This window comes from Vicia villosa, linkage group LG2 (genome assembly GCF_029867415.1).
Source record: "Vicia villosa cultivar HV-30 ecotype Madison, WI linkage group LG2, Vvil1.0, whole genome shotgun sequence".
In the NCBI taxonomy this organism is placed as follows: domain Eukaryota; kingdom Viridiplantae; phylum Streptophyta; class Magnoliopsida; order Fabales; family Fabaceae; genus Vicia; species Vicia villosa.
The window spans coordinates 70,271,736-70,293,758 of NC_081181.1; the positions used below are offsets into that span (position 1 = coordinate 70,271,736).

Consider the following 22,023-nt stretch of genomic DNA (forward strand, 5'->3'; position numbering starts at 1 on the left):
TACTAACACCACTCGTAATAATTTCTTTGACAAAAAAATTATTATCATGAAAGCGACTAATATTCGTTTTAATGAGTAGAAATGGAAAGAAGATCTTTGAAAACTAAAGAATAAAAAGAAGAGAAAATTTGGTGTTTTGAGAAGTGAGTGAAACTATCTGTTTATACTAAAAATCCAGCTTAAACCCATGAATGAACAACTAAGATCAAGATCATTTAATCATTAAGAACGGTCATAAAAAATGGTAGGAAAGAATTTTGGGAGTGGAGGCTCAATTAAAATTGATTGATCAATGTTCATATGTGTACGTTGACTCATCACTAATTGTTCAGATAGGATCACATGTTAATTTCAAATTTAAATTTTTATTTATGAAATTGAAGCTTGTGATGCAAAAAGTATTATATTGTACACACCCAAAGACGACTTTGCTATCCACATTTGTACATTAACACATATATGCTTAACCGATGTTTCAACAATCTTTCACTTAAATTTAAAAAAGAATTTCAAAAGTAACGTAAGATGTTTCTAAAAGTAGCACATTTTCACCAGGATTTAGATTAAACAAGAGTTATTATGGTCTTGAACTCTATCTTTGATATCAGAACAGCAAATAACTTTTTCTTAAGGTATATTCTCAAAAAAAACTGTGCTATAATATAATATTGATGCACACCTATCCCAATTTAATGTACTCTCTTGGAATCTATGCTTGAAATTTCATAGAAAGAGATCTTGTTGATACATTCATAAAAGTGAGTCTATCAAGACTCAAGAGTACTCCATGAGTTAGACACTCCACTCATATTGTGTATATATAGATCTCATTACGAGTTTCTATCACCTCAACCTCTAATCACTTCAAGAATTGTACTTATCTATTATATAATAACATGTTTATATCATACCATTTCATAATTTATTATTATTCATTAGACCTAATTTTTGAGATCTTTATAAACATACCATTTCATAATTTATTATTATTCATTAGACCTAATTTTTGAGATCTTTAGTCTTATAAGTTGAATTACCATTATGAAATACTCATTAATATAGTTGCAAGTTTCATCCTTTTGGATGTATTTTGAAATTTCTCTTTAGCTAATCATTTTAGTCAAAGGGCAAACTAAGTTTGCATCAATGCAAACTTAATCCACTCTAACAACTCTCTTAGAGAGAACCTCTAAAACAATGTCGTCTTACGACAAATTTTTTGCCTCTTTCTTTTGTAGTAACAGTTCTCAAATTTTACAATAAATATGGTACTATCATAGTGGATTAAAACAAGTGGCATTGATTTTTTTTCATGGAAGAATTTCTCCTAGAAAGCATCTCAACCAATTTGTTTCTTTAGTAGCAGTTGCAAGTGTTATTGTTTCGGATTCTGTTGTGGAATAAGCAAGAATAATTTTTTATCTTAGACTTTCAAGAGACTACTTCTTAATCTACTTTGAATATGTAACCACTAATTGCTTTGGAATCATCTAATAATATATTTCATTCAACATCGATTTACTTCTAAGGGACATTAGGAAAATTTTGATAAACATACTCAACATTCCTACGACATAAGCAAAATATCAAATATATTACTATAAATAACATATTTGAGGCTCTCATGATGCTTGCATATTTAGATTTTCTTACACTATCACTAGTGTTCCTGAAGAGTTTAATTAACTATAAACTTGATGTCAAGTGTTAATTACTTGGTCACTAGTATTCCAAGACACCCCTCATAATCTTCTCCTCCCATCATCTGCTGCAAGAGATCTTGATGCGATACTTGAGGTTCTCAAGAGTAATTTAGTTCTAGTGGAGTATCGTTGGGTGCCAGCTCATGTACATTAGAATTATGTAGACGACTACATTACATGATTCTATAGGATGTCACACCTTATCAATGACACCAGAAGCTTTTGAAAGGCCACATAGACCCTCTAGTCAGGAGGTACTTGAGGCTAAGGATGACCACACATGATGTGTCGACAGTTTGTCGGCGTATTGTGGATATAGGGAGATCAGGCATAGAAACATGACTTTTTATAGAAGGCATTATTGTTGAGGCGCAAAATGTCTTACAGTACATGCTGAGAAAGATGGGGTGTCTTATGTTTGGTTGTATTTTTTTTAGTTTCGAAACAAGTATTGTATTATCAGCATATTTAGATTTTATTTTAATTAATTATCAGCATATTTAGATTTTATTTTAATTAATGTGTAACTTTTTTTTAATGTATGTGTAGCAGTGTTTGAATCTAATTATTGTTTTCATTTTTTTAATTTATGCCATAAAATGACCAAAAATATAAATTGGTCTAAAAAAATGTTAATGTAGAGGCAAGGTTGCTGCCTTAAAAGCATTCAAGGGAATTTTCAAAAATGCATCTCCAAAATATTTCTCAAATAAACCTTTAAATGACTTCAGGAAGTATTTTAGAGACATCTTCAATTTACTTTTAGGTGTATCCAAAAAATACATCTCCCAACAAGACATCTTCAATTTACTAGGTGTATCCAAAATACATCACCCAACAAGACATCTTCAAGTTACTTTAAGGTGTATCCAAAATACATCTCCCAACCAATTTACTTTAAGGTGTATCCAAAATACATCTCCCAACCAGACATCTTCAATTTCAATTAAGTTTAAGGTGTATCCAAAAATACATCTCCCTCAAATTTTTAGAAATGTGAGACAAATATTTTAATTGCGTTGTCTTTTTAATACACTAAAGTTATCCTTTTAATACACTAAAGTCGTCAAATATGAAATATCCATTTCTCACTAATATTGTTTGCTTATTTGCATGGAGCCCAATTGTACAAAATACTTTATTGAAACAATAGTTTATGTTAGAATATCATAAATATTATCTTTTTTACTAGCTTATATAGTATTGTTTCTCTTAAGATATTCTTGTATTCATTTAATATATGCATCATCATTTTGGAAATCAACCTCTAGAACAACTTTTCTAACCACTTCAACTATTTTATTAAAGGAATCAGAAGAATGTGCAACAAACAACCAAAAATTGAAGGATATAATGCATTAATACAAAAAAAAATTATATTTTACTCAACGAATGAATGGTGAAAACTCAAAATTGGCGTGTACAAACTCTAGGCAGAATTTGCCGGCAGCTAATATGCAAAAAAACTACAAACCTTGCCGCAGAATATGACAATAATATATACTACGGATTGCGTCTTTTAGAAAAAAATGGCGATTTCCTTTTCAGTCATCTCAAACACATGGTCTTTTGCATCGGCTAAGGCACTCTGTAATTATAATCAGATCCATGAAAATATAATAACATAAAAAGAAAGGTAAAGTGAAAAGTGAGCCTATGGAAAAGGAAAGGCAAAAAATAGTACCTGGCCAAATTTGGTAAGGAAGTTACTGCCAATGTTTAGAGATGTAACAGCCACATCTTCATTAGACTTGAGTGCTTGAGCGATAGCAAAAGCTCCATCATCCTGTGAGTTTGATAAAGACGTGCTTAGAGACTATTATGCAAAATTCCCTGTGAATGGAAGAGACAGATAATTTCATACCCTTATTTCATTAAATCCTAAATCTAGTGAAGTCAGAGCTTCATTAACAACTTTCAAGCTCCGAGCCAGGCACAATGCACCCTGCAATAGTTTTTAAATAAAACATTGATTGATGAAGATTGAAAAGAGGATCAGTTGGAAAAATGATTCAAGGTACTGAAAAACAAACTTCATCTCTTAGTCCATTTGCCCGCAAGTCCAGAACTGATATTGTCGTATTATATTTTAAAGCATCTGCAATAAACTCCGCCCCTTTTGCTCCTATCTGTATAGGTATTTGGGTTACGTATAGAAGTTATGTATCTCAAGCAATTTACAGGAGACACATGGAGAACATTTACCTGGCACCAACCAAGTTTAAGGGTTTTTACGTTTCCATGGAACTTGATAACTTCGCCTAAGGCTTTGGCTCCATCTGGTCCAATGGGATTATAACTAAGTTCTAACTAACAAGGAGAGATAAAACCTGTGTCAGTGTAAGAAAGACAAATAGATACAAACTAGAAAGTAATATTTTGGGCTTACAGTGGTGATAATGGAATTATCTTTCAAAACTTTAGCAACAGCACCAACTCCAACAGCATGAATATTATTTCCCCCCTGTACTACTAATCAGTTTAGTCATACCCCATATAACTCTTTCCATTCTTGTAGGGGAAATGCCAAAGCATGTGACGGAATAGAAAAACTAAACAGAAACGAGCTCTTTTTACCAGATCTAATGTTGTTATTGACCGATTTTCCTTTAAAGCGTCTGCAATTTTTTCTGCACCCTGACAATTTTACAAAATCTTTAGCATAATCAGCAATCATATTGTCCTTTTAACAATAAAGATATAGATTTTATATATATATATATATATACATATATATATATATATATATATATATATATATATATATATATATATATATATATATATATATATATATATATATATATATATATATATATATATATATATATATATATTACTTCTATTGTAAGTTGCTATTAAGATTGTGAATATAAAGGGAAAACGGGTCTCTCATGAATACACACCTACAGCCACCATCTATTCAGTTTTCTCCCGATAAAGTTTATTTTATACACACTAATTTATTGTCTAAGTTTCTTATTGAAGATACACAAAACTGGTTTATATGCACTTGCAGTTTTTGACAGTATAGAAGGCAACATATATTGGACAACAGTTATGAAAAAAAGTCAGGAATCTAAAATATCCTGTCAGTATAATACTTATACATCTTAGGAGTCCTATTTATTGCATGAACTTTCACACTTTGTAATGACATTCTGGTAGGAAAGTTTCTAACACATTTTGACAAGAAATGTATTAATGTTACACCAAGTATGTGAAATAAGGAGTGACTGCGAGAAGAGTACCTCGTCACCGATGTCATTCATGTAGATGTTCAACCATAACAGGCTTTTGATCTTTTTAATATACCCAGCAACATAGAATGCACCTTTAGCTGTTAATGAGTTGTTGCCAATGTCTAGAAGTGAAAGTTTCCCTTGAAAACATATACTGCTCGTCAGATATTTCTAAATATAAAAGTGGCATTATTGATGAATAAATGACATGGTCAATATCAGAAAATAGTACAAGTTTACCCTTATGCGAGGCTAATCCTGTCATCAACGAACGAATTCCTTCATCACCAATAGAATTTCCATGCAAATGTAGTTCCTGCGGATATATTCAAAGTAAAGCGTGCTTGTTTAAGGAAGCACTTAGCAAGATATACTTCAACTGGATTCCAAAACATTTTCTCATTGTGATAGGAGAATATACATTGAAGGATTGGCACCCAATTTTTGTCAGGTAAGATTTGGAAAAATCGATATTGGTTCAGAAATTTCGATTTATTCCAGAAGTTATAACTAAAACTTGGGAAGAATATAAGGTTGCCCATTTCATTGGAAATAAAATAAATTAAGAATCGTACCCTTAGGGACTTGTTTCCCTCAAGTGCTTTAGCAAATCCATTAGCCCCCAATGCACCACCATAATTGCCACTGGAGTAGAAAAAATGTCAGAAGAATTCATAAAGAAGAAAATTAATAAGTAATGGACTGCTAAAATTTTATTCATGAAACAATTCAAGTAAAAATTATAATATCAAAAGCATGAAAGCAATAATTCGACTGTTAATTTCCTCAATTTCAAACAAGGAAGATTAGGGGAAGAAAAGTTCTGGGAGAAGACATAATGTTACAGTTTTTGCTTACTTGAGATGTATGTTTCTTATGCTGTTACTCTCAAGAAGTGCTCCAGCCAGGCTTGTAAATCCCTACCTCCAATTCCAAGAAACAAACTTTTTTTAAAAAAATTGAATACTTGAGAGCGTCTACAAAATTGAAAGCTTGGGCAAAACGCATACAGAATATTCGATCAAGTTGTTGTTAAGTTCAAGCACCCGCAAACTTGAATTTTTCTTCAGCATTTCTGCAATAGCCTTTGCACCCTGCATAACACAGCGAGCAATTCTCAGTGCAATGTCGGAAGCACTCTATGAATAATACCTAATACCAAGCTAACCTCATCCCCCAAGTCAGCACTGTTTAGCTGGAGCTTCTCAATGGTAGAGTTACCCATCAGTATGTCACATAGGCACTGTGAACAAAAAGGTGAATACAATATTAAACCACAGGTGTTAGACAATGATCAGCTATACTTGCCAGCTATTACTTTCTGTTATTTGTTTGAGAGAGAAGAGGAAGGTCATCACAAAAGCTAGATGATAATGTTCTCTATCAGTCAAACATAGCTCTAAGAGTTATCAAATTGTCATGGTTAATTAAGTAAACAATAAGTTTCTTGATCTTTAGTCCAAGATGCTCACAAGCATATAAAGAGTAATGGGAATATTCTACCAAGTACAGTCTCAATTAAAAAAACATGGCATCATAGCCACTCCTGTCTATTCTTGTTGTTGTCTTGTCATCCTATGTATTATTGAAGGATTGCAGATTATCACACAGGCTCAAACAGTCGCAAATAAATCTTAGAATATCAACTTTAAAAACCATATTACTCGCCTGCACTTGGATGAATCATTAAATTAACTAGCCTTAGCAAATACATAGTAGGTTTAATTGATGAGGGAGGAATTTCCAAAAAGCTATTAATTTAAATTGGTTTGTCCATTAAGAATCAAGCTCCAATAAAATAACTCGAGACATTCTTTTGGATACGTTTGATTGCAAGTAAAAAGAGCTTGACATAAAACATATTGCCACACAAGATTAGTCTCATTTTGTCCTCCATCTCTATTACTACAAAAGTGTAGAATAAAGGATAGTCAATGTGTTTAGGATTATTTACAAGTACTTTGGGTAGTTAGTTGAGGGAACTCGATTAGAGAAATTGAGAGAAATACTGGTAAGGAAGCATTCAAATTTGTTAAGAGAAGAGAAATACTGGGAAGATACGGTAATAATAACTAACCCAAATCCCAAATTAAGAGATGTAAGAAATCCAAACACTTAAGACTAACCTTAGCTCCTTCATCTCCAACAGGATTTCCTGAAAGATCGAGAGTCTTCAGTGTAATGTTCGATTGAAGAACACCATCAAAAGCTTTCATTCCAGCAGCAGTTATTCCATTCGCAGCAAAACTCACTTCCTCTGCAGTCTATATAGTATATATTACAAATTACAATATATAGTTAGTGCATGCACAGACATTAAAACAAAACACATCATGAATTGCATGACTTTCATGACATCCTGGCAGATCAGAATTATAAACCTAAATCCTGCTTCCACCAAGCAAGGTTTAGTGTTAGCAAGATTTAACTCATAATTAATGGCAATACAAATTTCCATGCAATCCTTATATTTTAACAAACTGATCAATTACACATCTGGATAAGCAAAAAACAATACGAGGGTTTTTAACTATTTATAGCATTTGATCTTGCAGAAATATATTTCTCTAAAGGAATCTGTCTATTCAATATTTTAATCAATTTTCTCTTTGGAAGATGTTTCCATAGACTGTTCAGTATAATGACTTGACAAAGAAAAGAGGAGTACCATTAAGTGGAGCTCTACATATACCATATACTATTCTAACAGATAACTGATCTTCGGCCTTAAGAGACTACATGATTAGATCAGTAACAAGATGATTTAGTGTGTGTTGAAATTGAGTTTAGAAGGTTGCAAAATCACGTTTTTCATGAAGCTACAAATTGTGGTTTCCTAATTTTCACATCAAATGTGCATTGGGATGTGATAATTGTGCATTGGGGTGTGATAATGATGTTCCAAACTCATCACCAAACATATATTAGTACTTTAAGAAGCAGAACTCTTCAACTGTTAGCTACAAGTTTCAAATGGTACCAGTGTCACTCATTTATAACTAAACGTTTAACACATTTTTTCAAACATGGCCCACCTGATCCTTGAACACATTCATATTACGATTACACCCCTCCACATCGTATAAGCTGCAGGTCATCTAACTATGAGTGAATTTGGTTTAGAGAACATTGTGTTTCACTAGTAATTACAAAAATGATTTCACTTTGTTTTCCATTTAAAAAAATATATTGTATTGTACGTGATAAAAGACAATAGTAATTTCAATTACAAAATTTTTATAATAAGTACTTGGAGAAAACAAGATGTCAATTTTGTAATTATTAGTGAAAACAAAAAATGCAAACTAGAAACATTTTCCCAAACCAAATAAGCCCTAAAGATCTAAGTCGCTAATCACACTTGCAAGTCATAGAAGGATATTTGAATTAAAATGTTGAAATATTCAACAGCAATTATATTGATAAATCCATTACAATTTTTTGAATTAAGAAATATGTTGAGTAGGTATACTTAATAATTTTAGTTACTCAATTTTCTTAAAAACATCGAAGTAAGAAATAAATAAATAAATAGAACTATTTTCATGTCTTAAATATATCTTTTTCCTGCATGTCAATGCATAATGTGCTATTTTGAATTAAAGTTGTTATTTGCCATATATCCAGCTGATTGATAATAATGAAACAGTTACAAATTATAACATACAACTACATCCTTGCTGCCACTATTATGCTTCTATGAGAAAAAAGTCAGTTACTTGAGTCCAACGAAATACTTATTTTTGCCTTTGAAAGACGTTGTATTAAAATTGATTCAATTACTAAGTAGCCTTTTGTTCCTCCAAGTAACTGAAGCAATGAATACTCTAAATAATTCAGGGATATGTTTGTGTGGGTAACACCACAATTTAATTTTCAACAACAATCTAACAAATAAAGGATAGTAGTTACCTGGTTGAATGCCAAGCTCTCCGCGAGAAAGAATAAACCCTCATCTCCAAAATTGCGCCCTGCCATATTATATGTATGATAACTTAAATTTTCTTTTATAAACGCAGTTATGTCAACAGTACACGCAGGTTAAAAAGGGTCATGTCAATAGAGTCGACTGCAATAAAGCAAGAAATATCTGACAGGTCTGTAACACCTAAAATACAAAATTTCTTTGCTTTCATTAATGAATCAATTTATATGTTTGCATCTTAATACAACAACCACCCTAAAAATAAATGGAACTAATTTTTTTTAGCAACTTCATTTAATGTCCTTGTTTCGAATGTGGTCGGAGTGTAGAATGATTAAACTAATTAGCAATATTGTCGATGGCGGACGGCGGTCCATGGCGGAGAGCCAAAATCCCGCCATACCGGCCACAAAGCGGCGCCGTTATTGCAGACAATGGCGGAAAAGCCTGCAATAGCGGCCGATATTTACCATTGCGGTGCCATAGCGGCCATGGCGGGGCAATTTGATAACACTGCTAATTAGAGCAAGATCATCAATTAAATAATTAGCACTATAATCAAATCTAGTCCAGCCAAATTTGAATGGACTTTTAAGTAGACACTTAAACCAGAGATTTTAAAATCAAATCAACTTCTAACTCATAACTCTCTAACAATGTAATTCATTTGTAAAATCAATTCAAATCCCTCAATGTTATTTTAAGAGAAAAACATGTTGAGAAGACAAAGAACACAACAAAATTGAGAGACACAAGCTATGAATGGTACAATAACAGCACTATTTTGAAATTTTTACACAAAGAAACCACACTTACTAAACTAGAAGCATATCAAACAACCAAATGTATTTCATTAGGAAAATCAAGTCAAACCCCAAAAAAACTTTGAGAGAAAAAACAAGTACTCTCTCCGTTTCAAAATGAATGTCGTTTTAGAGAAAAAAAATTGTTTCAAAATGAATTTCATTCTCACTTTTCAATGTAGAAATGATTGCTATTTTTTCAATTGTATCCTTTAATTATTACTTTGAAGTTTGAACACTACTTCCAATACATTAACAAGTTTAATTAAGTGCAATATTTTATGACACTATTATTACATTTCTTAATCTGCGTGCAAAAACCTTAAACGACACTCATTTTGAAACAGATGGAGTATATAAGACAAAGAACACAACAAAATTGAGAGGCACAATCCATGATTGGTAGAAGAACAGCACTATTTTGAAAATTTTACACAGAGACCACACTAACTAAATGAGAGACATATCAGGCAACCAAATATTTCCTTTCCATATATATCAATAGCCAGCATACCTGACATATCAATAAATGGAAATGCCCTTAGTTCTCGAGCAAACTCATTAAGTTTCTGTTGAGATTGCTTTTCAATCTTCATCCCAAGCTGAGACAACAAATTTGTACCGGCAGCAAATGACCATTTCAATCCTTGTGAAGCAGACAGGTTTTCAGAAGCCGGAGACTTTGATTGCTTTGGAGTTGGAATAAGAAGCTTCTCTGCCAACTTCCAGATAACTGTAAGCTGAAAACAAATTAGTACCACCACAATGATCATATCTACAATGACCTTTTTTTATATCAACTACACAATTACACAAGAAGCTTCTTTTGTTACAGCTTTCTATCATGCCCATGATGATCAGTTTTTTTACACCAATTACACGACGACAAAACTATAAAATTCTTAACATAAATGTCTAATGATAACTATACATATGAAATTCATGAATTATATTTATCCTAACCTATCATACACATATCCTATCCTATCTTTTATTGCAATTTCAAAAACAAATGTGAAACAGGATACAATTATAAATTACCTATGAAGCACGGACGCAGACACGAACACTAGTCACAACACCGATGCACACACGTCGGTAGTAATTTGAAAAAATTAATAAATTAAACTAATGTTGAAGAAATTGCATTATTTACACCAAGTTATAGAACCAATCCTCATTCCCAAATAATCATGAAAATAGTATTATGAAACATAGATAACTACAAAATGAATTGAATACCGATTGTGACTGCTAAGAGGACACCAAATGGAGCAACAGAGGTTGCAATCTGTTTAACAGTAGCAACAGACAGAGTCGCATTAGCCTGAGACTCGCGATAGACTCTACGAGAACGAGAAGCACGTGCAGAAGGAACACTAGAGTCAGCCCTAACCACGAAGCTTCTAGAAGACACTCCCAATGCAAAGGTTCTCCGCCTCTTTAAATTCGGAAGCCAGACGAATTGGACGGCGGTTACGGCCAGATACTGCGACCGGTTTTGGCGGAGGCGAAGCTGTAAGACGAGAGAGAACGCGTTAGGGTTTGGATAAAGAAGAAAGAGAAGTGGTTGGTTAGTTGGTTAGTTACTTACTTGCGGTTGCGAGTAGATAGAGAGCGTGGAAGTGAAAGCCATGGATTATGAAAAATGAAGAAGCATAGAAGGATTAATTGAAGATAGAGATTATTGAATAGTGGAAAATATAATTCTTCGTATGTGGATAATTTCACCGAAGACGGAGACTGAGAAAGTTGAGATTAGTCTAGAGAAGAAAGAAGAACGACTAAAAGGTTTGGTTTTGTTCTTGTTGCCTTGTGTTCTATAGCATTTGGGCTGTTTTACTAGATTGGATTTCTCATTTCTAACTATCAATGAAATATCTATCCATTAAAATTAGAATTAAAGAAAATTATTTCCACCCTTATATGGGTATATCCTACTTTTGAAAGAAGATGCATCTTCGAACGCATCTAAAATCACATAAAAAATTTTTTTTTTGAGTTTTATCATTATTTTAAAAAATATATTCGGAAGATACATCTCTGAAATACTTTATACACTCATTTATGGGATTTTGTTATTCGAGCAATTGATTTAAATATCAACTCAATGATATTTTTGGAGATGCATCTTCAGTAATGTCCAGCGGAAAGATTGATAAAACACCACCTTGCATGAGTTTCTTCTTCATGCTAGAACAAGAAACCATTGCAAAAAAAAGCCCTTGAAAAAAACTCTCTCATTAGGTTAGTTGGAAGGTTTTGACGCCAAGTTTAACTTAATATGATGAGTAAAAAGGAAGTATGTTAGAAGATGTTCTGGATTTTCGACAAGAAGTGTGTTAGAAGGTCCTAGTCAAAGACACATTTGCATGAGAGGGAGATGTTGGATAAGACTTAGAAATAATTTTTAAGTTCGAAGTTGAGATTCGACAGAAGCAATGTTGATAGTGCATTTGACGAAGAGTTTTGAATTTGAATAAGAGATGATTGTTTTTCATCCTTATCCAGTTTCGAAGAGGAGACATGTGTACTCTTAAGATAAATGAAAGACATGCCAAGCGAAACGTGTCATTTTCTGGAAGAAAGACCGTTGATTAGCAGTTATTTTGACTTAGTATATTTAGGGGTCTTAGTGTTAGGATTTTCGTGTGTTCATTTGTTGTACAAATACTCATAAATACTTAAAGTATCTTGTGAATTGAAAAAAGAGTTGTTGAGAATGTATGTGTGAAAATACCATTATTTTATTTTAGTTTACAATTTGTTTACATTTCCAACATTTACTTTTCATTGCAATTTCTTTTAGAAAAGCACTTTTATTTGCAATTTCCTTTACATTCTATAAGTTTTAACTTCTAAATAAACATTCTCCAAATCATGAATGTTGTCTAAGAGTTTAACATTCAAGAAAATATAATCTAAATAATAGTACATGTCCTGGGATTCATTGTGAAGATGTTTTCATGTTGGCTGTATTTGTGGTAAAACTTACTTGAGTGTTTAATATCTTGACTGATGTCATGACATGTTTGATATTGTGTTGTGCAGGCTGCATATGTGTTAAGCTAATACAGGCTCTGTAGTGAATGTCATGACCGATGTCATGACATCCTTGTGTGACAGCAGGAGCTGTTATATTTTATTAATTGTGTTTCTTGATTTCTCTCAATCTACAATTTAGGAAACCTTTTATTGTGTGTTGAATATCTCGTCCAAAAGATTTTGCTGACAGCACATTCTGTAACAACCAGATGGCGTGTAAATTAGGTTAATTTGGTTAACCCTAATTTGTTTCTAAAAAAGTCCAAGGCCCAAGAGCTGCATATAAAAAGTCTGCAATCCTAATTTGGAACGCAGAGAGAGTAAATTGTTAATTGTGAAGAACCATAGTTCTGTAGCTGTCTCCTGTACTCCAAGCAATTGTCTATGATGATTGCGTTGGAATAGGTTGTTTGTGTTAGTTGTCACTCTAAGCTTTTAAGCACGAGTGTGTGTCTCTTGATTGAAGCTTTTAAGTAGATCAAGGTGTGTTTTTGAAGTGTGTCTTCTCTCTAAATTTATGTAATGTTTATTTGTAATCACTGCTGTGATTGAGGGAGGGTGAGTGGAGATACTCAGGTCTAGGAATAGATTGGAATTGCATTGGGTAGGTTTTAAGTGAGGAGTTGTAAACGTGGGGGTTTAACTCCGAATTAATTATCCTTATATTGGATTCCCTCCCTGGCTTGGTATCCCCCAGAGTAAGTTGTTTGAACCGAGCTGGGTAAACAATTATGTGTGTTCTCTATTGTTTTTATGCGTCTCTGTTTTAATTATATGTGCTGTGTAATTGTGGATGTCATAACATCCAGCAAGACATCGTGCGTGAGTTACTAGAATTTTCACATTGGTTGATCCTGTAAGTTAACCATTTTGTTGGAGACCAGAGGTTGTTTACTAATTTTCACGGTAAACAAATTGCCACGCCTAGTGGGACAGTGCTTTTGATTAGAATATTTGTTCTTGTGAAAAATTTTGTATAAAGTTCTTCATTATTTCTCTGATTAGACTTTGTTGCATGAGACTAAGAAGTGGTAAAATAGCCACAAACAATGGAGAAATACCAAAGAGAAGATGCATTAGGAAAATGATGAATCAAAGTCAGCCAAGTAATCAAAATCCACCAAACAATGATGTAGTACCACCTTGTTACCCTAAGATTTCAACTTGCTAATAATGGCAAGTAATATCTAAAAATGTATAAGATCATTAAACATTCGAAGTCAAGACAGTTTGATTAAGAAGTTCTTTTAGTCGAGACTGTTCGACTAAAAAGGATATAATTGCCATAGTCATTCGACTAAAATGTGTAAATACCATGGTCATTCGACTAAAATGTACAAAAACTTAGGCGTTTTTGCCAAGCATAGAGTTGAAGTCGGAAGACACCAGAAGTCAAAGGTGACAGTTTTCAAACGGTTTTCAGCAGTTTCTAAAAGACGCGTGGAAATCTCACGGACGAAGATGATGCATGTCATGGACACGTGTTGGCTAGTGATTAGTCGACCGTTAGTAGTAGTTATTTTATTTTTCATTATTTAAGCAAGTTTTAGATGAATAGTTTGGGGTCCGCATTTTCTACAGAACACAAGAAAGCTCAAACCTCTGTGCAAAATGAGTAATGAGTGTAACTTTGGAATGTATGTATGCGTACCAATTTAAGTTTATGCAATCATCATTTTATGCATTACTTTCAGTACCAATTTACTGCATTTACTACAATTCATAGTCTTTATTTAGTGCAATTATTTATAACTTTCAGGGTGTTCATTTACGTTACTTTATTACTGCATTTAATACGAGTTGAATTCATACAAACGACAAAGAAAAGCAATTAGTCCTGGAATATTCTAGTTGATTCCGCAAAAGTAACCTTTAAAAAGGAAACTAGCGATTGTTTACCATATTTCTGGGTAAACACACCTCTATTATTTTCGGCATGGGGAACTACGGTTTCACCGCTTATATCTAAATTGATACCATACACGGCAAGTTTGACGCCAGTACAATCGATTGCCCAAAGTGGACCCATTATAACTTATGTGGGGCTACATGGTCCACCAGTGACCCCCCCCCCCCCACTAGTGTGAAATGTTTCACACAGGCGTTATAGGTCTTCTGGCTTCTCTATGACTTTAGGTAGTCACGAACAACCTTATGAAATGCCAACTTCGTTGATGACAAGTTTGCACACCAATCAACATTTTCAAAACCGGTGGTAAACATAACTTCGCCATTACAGGGATCTAGGTCTGCTGTTAACAACTTGGGTCGAATTAGTCAATCCGTAGGGATGTGATATTCTATCCAAATGCCAAATTTGACCAATAATTCTGCAATAGTAATAAGGCAGCAAATAGACAAAAGTAACCAAGAGATGATCCAAATGCCATCCCAAACAACGGGTACGATATTCAACCCTTTAATCCAAAACATTACCCAAGCAAACCAGCAAATGGCAACACAAATGACGCATATTACTAAGTTCTTTAGGGTACCACAGTCCCCTCGACGTCCTTAGAGGCAATGGGTGAGATAAAATCAAGGGGTAGTCCTCGAAGAAGACCACATTATTAACTAAGCTTAACAAAATCAAAGAAATGCACCCCAGGAAAATACGGTGAATCAGGGAGTAGCAGTCGAACCTCCTAGGCATGAACCACAGATTCCAAGGGTAGTTATGGTGAATAGGAACCAAAACGCTGATGAAGTCATACATCATATTCGACGTGATGATATGGCAGCAGATGATAATCTAGCAGCCATGGTCGAAAGAATCATGGCGTGAAATGGGGTGAATGTTGGCATTCATATACCAAGTTACACATCACCATTAAATGAATATATCTTACAATCAGATGTACCACTTAGATGGAAATTCCCCAAGTCTACTAAGTTTTCTAGGGATATTACTGAGTCCATTGTCGAACATGTGACCAAATACCTAATAGAGGTAGACGAAATTGCCAGTAACAAAAACCTTAGGATAAAATGCTTTCCAAGTTTACTTACAAAAAATGTATTTACCTGGTTCACTATATTGCCAACGAGTTCGATACATAGTTGGGCTCAGTTGGAAAGGTTGTTCCATGAACAATTCTACATGGGGCAAACGAAGATTAGTCTGAAGGAATTGGCAGGTGTCAAATGAAAATTCACTGAGCCAGTAGATGATTACTTGAAGAGATTTTGTTTGCTCAAAGGCAGATGCTTCACGCAAGTGCCTGAGCATGAGTTGGTCAAAATGGCCGCTTAGGGCCTTGACTATTCCATTAGGAAGAAGTTGGATACCCAACACTTGAGAGACATGGCATAGTTAGCTGATAAGGTTTGACAGATAGAACACATGAAGAGTGAAAAACCTAGGCCGAATAAGAACAATAGAAAGGAAAGAATATCCTATGTTGAATTCGACGAAGGTGATCAAGAGATGTGTAATGATCCTTTGGATTTCGACGAAAGCGAAATTGATCTTGCTGAACTAAAACAAGGACCACCTTATTCTTGTAAAGTCTTAACACCTTCGAATGGAAAAAAACCCAGTCGAATCAGACAAGGGTGATCGGTTCCCTAAGAAAACATATACTTTCAACGTCACCAAGTGTGACTAAATATTTGATTTATTAGTCAAAGATGACCAGGTGATAGTAACTCTTGGTGCTAAGATGCCTCCTCTTGAACAAAGGAAAAAGAGGGGGGTTTTGTAAGTATCATAACTTTTTGGACGATAAAACTTCTCAATGTTTTCTTTTCAAGGATCTTGTTCAAGGTGCGCCTACTACTATGAGCCATATATGATCAACATGGAAGAAGTTGCTAAGGACTATGACTAAGAAATTTTAATGGTCGAATCTGCTGAAGGCTTCGCCAAGGAAACCACTGAGGGTTTTGTCTAGGGATCAACTAAAAACACCAACAAGGGAATCACTGAGGATTCCACTCAAATGATGACAACAACTGAAACTACGGAAGGTTTCACAAAATTGACAATGTGACTAAGGCTGTTGAGGGCCTTGTAGTTAAATTGCAGGATTTGGGCATTGCTGAAGATACCAGCCTAGGGGTGAACATGGTCGAACTATCCTAGAAACTGAAATGCAGGTTGATGAGCAAGCCCAAAGACATGAGGAATATAATAAAGTGTTGTTTCCCAATCAAGACGAAAGCTTGATGGAATTACTTTACATGTGCCAAAAGAAGATATTTGAAGTTATGTTGTGTCCTAGGTGCAGCTCAGTGTTTGATAGGAAGGCCATTGAGAATATTGAAGGTTTTCAACAAGCCAAAGACAGGAGAAATCAAAGAAATGCTAAAGGTCGGTTTACCTTCGACAAGAGGGGGAATACCAAGAAATCAGGAACATGGAGGATAAAGGTTTCGTGGCAATAAACTAACCACCTTTAAACCCACCTCTGAAGCCATAAGGGGGAAGTGGGTAAGGCCTTCTGAGAAATGGGAAAGTGGCAAAGGAACATGGCATAACTTCGAAGTAAAAAGAGGCTCATTGATAGCCTACAGGAAGGAATTTCAGGCGTCAAAGCAGTTGCCTTACATATCAGATAATTATAAAGGCAAAAATCCTATGACCAGATCACAATGACACAGGGAGCAAAGAAGAAGAAAAGTTGAGAGAGAGAGAGCCTAAGGCAAAAATGGTCGCATAATCGAGAAGTAACATACCTTCAAACAAGGGGAAGGATGGAGAAAAGAAGAATCTTGGGAGGAAATGATTTCACTCAGAGCATTCGGAAGACAAGGTCGAAAATCAAGGTACAAAAGATGATTTGCTGACATAAAATTTTGACACTCAGTCACAACCATCGTTGGACATCACTTGCAATGTGGTGTATGTTCTCCAAAGAGAATATGATCAAGTTACTGAGGTCGAAGAACCGGAAGACAACACTGACATTAAAATGGCCAAGCACAGGCTAGTTTATTACTATGTTATGAACAACGACTATGTCAAAGAACAAAATGCTTTCTTTAAAAGGCCTGGCGAAGCCATGAAGAATCACTTGAAACCTCTCTTCATTAGAGGTAAGGTTGAAAATGTGGCGATAAACAAAATATTGGTAGACGGAGGCGCGACAGTTAATTTAATGCCGCACACTATATTTAAAAATTAGGGAAGTCCGATATGGATACAAAACCACATAACACGATATTATTCAACTATGAGAGAAAGGTGGGCACAACATTGGGAGTGATCCAGGTCGATTTGACATTTGACACAATCACCAAGTCAACCATGTTCATGGTTGTTGAATCGAAATCTAATTATAATCTATTGTTGGGTCAAGAATGGATCCATGGCATAGGGGTTGTGCCATCTTTAATGCATCAAAGGATTACTGGCGAAATGATGGTATTATGGAGAATATAGAGGCAGACCAAAGCTATTTTACGGTTGATGTTAATAATGTTGATAGAATACACTTCGACAAACATTTGGAATATATTGCTCCATGCAATCCCGTCGGATTTTCATTCACACCAGATGACAATGCATATTGTTCCTTGTATTTGCACCCCGCTCAAGGGTTTCAGTGGGATCGACAGGTCGTGGGAGATGAAGACCTTGGATATGGAGGGACAGAAGGAATCCAACCATCTAGTTGAGGAAGCAAACTCAGTGGAGATGTCTGAGTCACAGACATTAGGAAAGATTTCGGCTTATATAGTCGAAAAAACTAAAATTGGCCCTAGAGGCTGGGGTTAAATTCATGGTTGTCGAAGCCGAAAATAATGAAGCGCACCTTGAAGGTCCTGGTAAGGATTTCGATCCAGATCCACCTGATAAGATTTAGGACGAAGTGCAAGGCTAGAGACTCGACGCCATCTATGATGACGAGCCTTTGAGTTTCGAGAAGGATTAGTTGACAAACAATATAAAAATGTTGGCACATGATCCGGTTGAAGAAATCGACTCGGGATAAGGGGTGTAACACCCTCTAAACCCCAAAACAAATATATTGCATAATCAGAGTAAATTAGCATGCATTTCAAAAAGGGTGTCACATTTATTTCAAAAACCAAAACAAAAATGCACTTGGTCATGTTTATAACACGCATTTAAATTCATGTTTCATATGCACATCACAGCGGAATAATTAATCATTTCAAAATGATACCAATAATTGAAATCTCATAATAGAAAACATGCATTAAAAAATTATGCACCAAAGGCCAGCCATCACATAATCTCAAATACATCAAAACATAAAAAGAGTATAACAAACATCTCCCAAAAGAAACATGAGTTCAAACATTTTCCCGTGTTACATAACCAGAGCATCACTCACTACCTAGAATAACAGATAAACAAGAACTAGTTCCACGACTAATCCTTGCAAGCAAAGCACCACTACTCCTCGGTACTTGAGCGATGTCGTATAAAACATCATTTCAACATAAGGGTGAGAATTAATATCATTATAGCAATATATAATATTAAGTAGTACAATACAAACATACATCATTAGAATTTATCACACTTTATACATTGATGTATTCAACACTTTTTAAATGTAATTCACATGTTTATATATACACCATAGCTCAACAATTCAATATATCAAAGTAATCAATCACAATTACCACCAATGTACCATTCACACAAATATCACACAAAGCACACGAAAATACATTTCACACCGACACAATTGACTCTAATGCGACTCTATGCAATATTCATGTGGTACCAATTGTTATCCTTATAGGTATCACCGCGTCCATCTCCAATACAGATAACCGCAAAAAATAAGCTTGTCCCTTAAGCTTCAAAATCATCTCCAAGGTTTGGGACAAGTCACTAGTTTCCAAGAAACTAACGAACACTGCCTCTTCACACCGAATGAATGCATGTGAAAATACCAACAATCATATGCAATTAAGACCATCTCCAAATCTTAATCATACAAGAATATATCACACCATTCATCACATATGAAATATCTCACCTTTTGCACAAACATACATATATCATGTTATCAATTATATATGAAAACACCTTCATAGCACTCACCAAATTAACATATCACAATTAACATGTAGCAAACGAAGTTCAAAAATGTTAATCTCAACCAATTGCAATTCACAACATACATATACACAAAATTCAAGTGTTATATTCATACAAAGAATTACCTCAAAAGCCATCCAAACATATTCAGAAAGTTCCAAAAAATTTATGACAATTCATGATAAATAAATAGTATACAAAATCCAGTTCAGTTTATAAAATATAAAACATTTCCTTCCAGACCTCGCTAAGCGAGCTATAGTTCGCTAAGCAAACTCACGAAAAAACAAGAAAATTATGCTTCAAACAGATTTTATTTTCCATGATTTTTACCAATGAACCCATCCAAACAACCATAGTTTATTAAATAGAAGCGTTATAACATGTATTCATCATATATCATCAATTAATATCACCTTTTACACAAACATACATATATCATGTTATCAATAACATATGAAAACACCTTCATAGCACTCACCAAATTAACACATCACAATTAACATGTAGCAAAATAAGTTCAAAAATATTAATCTCAACCAATTGCAATTCACAACATACATATACACAAAATTCAAGTGTTATGTCATACAAAGAATTGCCTTAAAAGCCATCCAAACATATTCATAAAGTTCTAGAAAATTCATGACAATTCATGATAAGTCAATAGCATACAAGATCGAGTTCAGTTCATAAAAATATAAAATATTTCCTTCCAGACCTCGCTAAGAGAACTCACAAAAAAACCCAGAAAATTCTACTTCAGACAGATTCTATTTTCCACGATTTTTATCAATGAAACATATCCAAACAACCATAATTCATGAAATATAAGCATTATAACATGTCTTCGTCATATAACATCAATTAATAACATCAAGACATGATTCAAGCATTAATTTCATGGATTCAAATCAAAATCTAACATTTCAAAACCTGGAAAATGAAATCCTCAAATCCTACACATGTTACTACCCATTACCTACATCATATACCCCATAATCATATAAAAAACCCACCCTTACCTTAGATGAAGTTCTCTTTCTAAGGTTGCCTCTTCTTTTTTCCCTTTCTCTTTTTTCTCCTCTTTTCCTCTCTTCTTCACTTCTCTTTCTAACTTACTATTTTCTCTTGTTTTGTTAAACTCTTACTAACATAATTCTCTTAATGGACTTACTGACACATACCCCCACCTTTACTCTTCCTATTATCATTATTAGTCTCAATTAGTCATTCTATTATTATCACACCCAATAAATCAACACATATATGTAGCGGGGGAAAATTGAGATCAAAGTCATTGGATTGAATTGACTCATTATTTTAGTGAAAGTCGTCACCGCGCTTTATTGTTTTCAAAGGAAAAGGGAAAAGAGCGAAATAAAGCCCAGAGAAGTTTTTAAATTAAAAAATAATAAAAAGCATAGATCTTAGGTACGGAGATTGATTATGCAAGGGGAAGTTATTAACACCCCTCACATCTGTGGTACTCCATAAGAACCTTTTTGTAAATCTGTGTTAAAAAGAAGATGTGTGAAAAAAGAGATTTTGTATTTGGTTTTAAAATTATGATCAACAAGATGTTACATCTTGTGCCTACATACCTCCTCAGTGCAATGGAAAAGTCATAGCAAATGTAGTTCCACTTGAAAGAGAAATAAAATATTTTTGAAATAGAATAGATTCTTTTCATCATAAGAGAGAAAACTCAGCCAATCATTATTGAACATGATAATAGATGAATCCTTTGCATCACAAATAAAAGAAGGGTTCCAAATTGGATAAATAAGTATGCCTCTAACTCTCTCAAGTGGAAAAGAATCTATTATATCAATCAATATCAAGATCTTGGAGAATTACATATCCACCATAACAATTACTCATGTATAAACTTTGAAAGAAGAACCATCAAGGGCAAAAGATCTTTACTAAAAGTTTTAAAAGAGTTTGCAAACATAAGAAGATTTTGAAATAGAGGGAGAAACTTTGAAAAATAAATAAGATGGGAGGAGATGAATGGACTATCCTAAAACATAAAATAAAAGCTAAAGACAAGAACAATCTAACCAAATAAGAAGCCAACACATGACATAAAGAAGTCAATGTAGAATTCTCATCCTTTAGATTTAACCTAGCCAAGAAAGCACAATACCAAGTACCAGATAAAATAAGCCTTAGATGAATCATAGATCAAGCAAAGTCTTCAATGAATATAACATATTTATATGAGTAGCTTGCAATCAAAGCCTTGGAAATGCACCATAAGAACTTAAGACAAAAATTG

The 22,023-nt window shown here is 34.0% G+C and overlaps 1 protein-coding gene across 1 annotated transcript; it reads right to left on the bottom strand.

Moving 5' to 3' along the window:
• Positions 1–3,044: 3,044 nt before the first annotated feature.
• Positions 3,045–11,519, bottom strand: LOC131651286 (uncharacterized). The gene is made up of 18 exons (XM_058920958.1): positions 11,268–11,519; positions 10,916–11,189; positions 10,188–10,406; positions 8,858–8,916; positions 7,072–7,209; positions 6,114–6,188; positions 5,956–6,039; positions 5,804–5,865; positions 5,521–5,590; positions 5,186–5,261; positions 4,955–5,085; positions 4,281–4,340; positions 4,093–4,167; positions 3,909–4,013; positions 3,737–3,832; positions 3,568–3,648; positions 3,388–3,489; positions 3,045–3,291 (listed from the first exon to the last, which is right to left on the bottom strand). The coding sequence occupies exons 1-18, from the start codon at positions 11,307–11,309 to the stop codon at positions 3,223–3,225; spliced, it is 1,818 nt and encodes a 605-aa protein (XP_058776941.1). The 5' UTR covers positions 11,310–11,519; the 3' UTR covers positions 3,045–3,222.
• Between the last annotated feature and the right edge of the window lie 10,504 nt (positions 11,520–22,023).

What these genes read in the sequence shown, in the direction of transcription:
- LOC131651286 (XM_058920958.1), bottom strand. Translation starts at nt 11,309, where the DNA reads ATGGCTTTCACTTCCACGCTCTCTATCTACTCGCAACCGCAA. An exon ending in CAATAACAACATTAGATCTG is followed by an intron (nt 4,168 to 4,280) that starts GTAAAAAGAGCT and finishes TTAGTAGTACAG; the next exon opens with GGGGGAAATAATATTCATGC. An exon ending in TAGGATTTAATGAAATAAGG is followed by an intron (nt 3,490 to 3,567) that starts GTATGAAATTAT and finishes TCAAACTCACAG; the next exon opens with GATGATGGAGCTTTTGCTAT.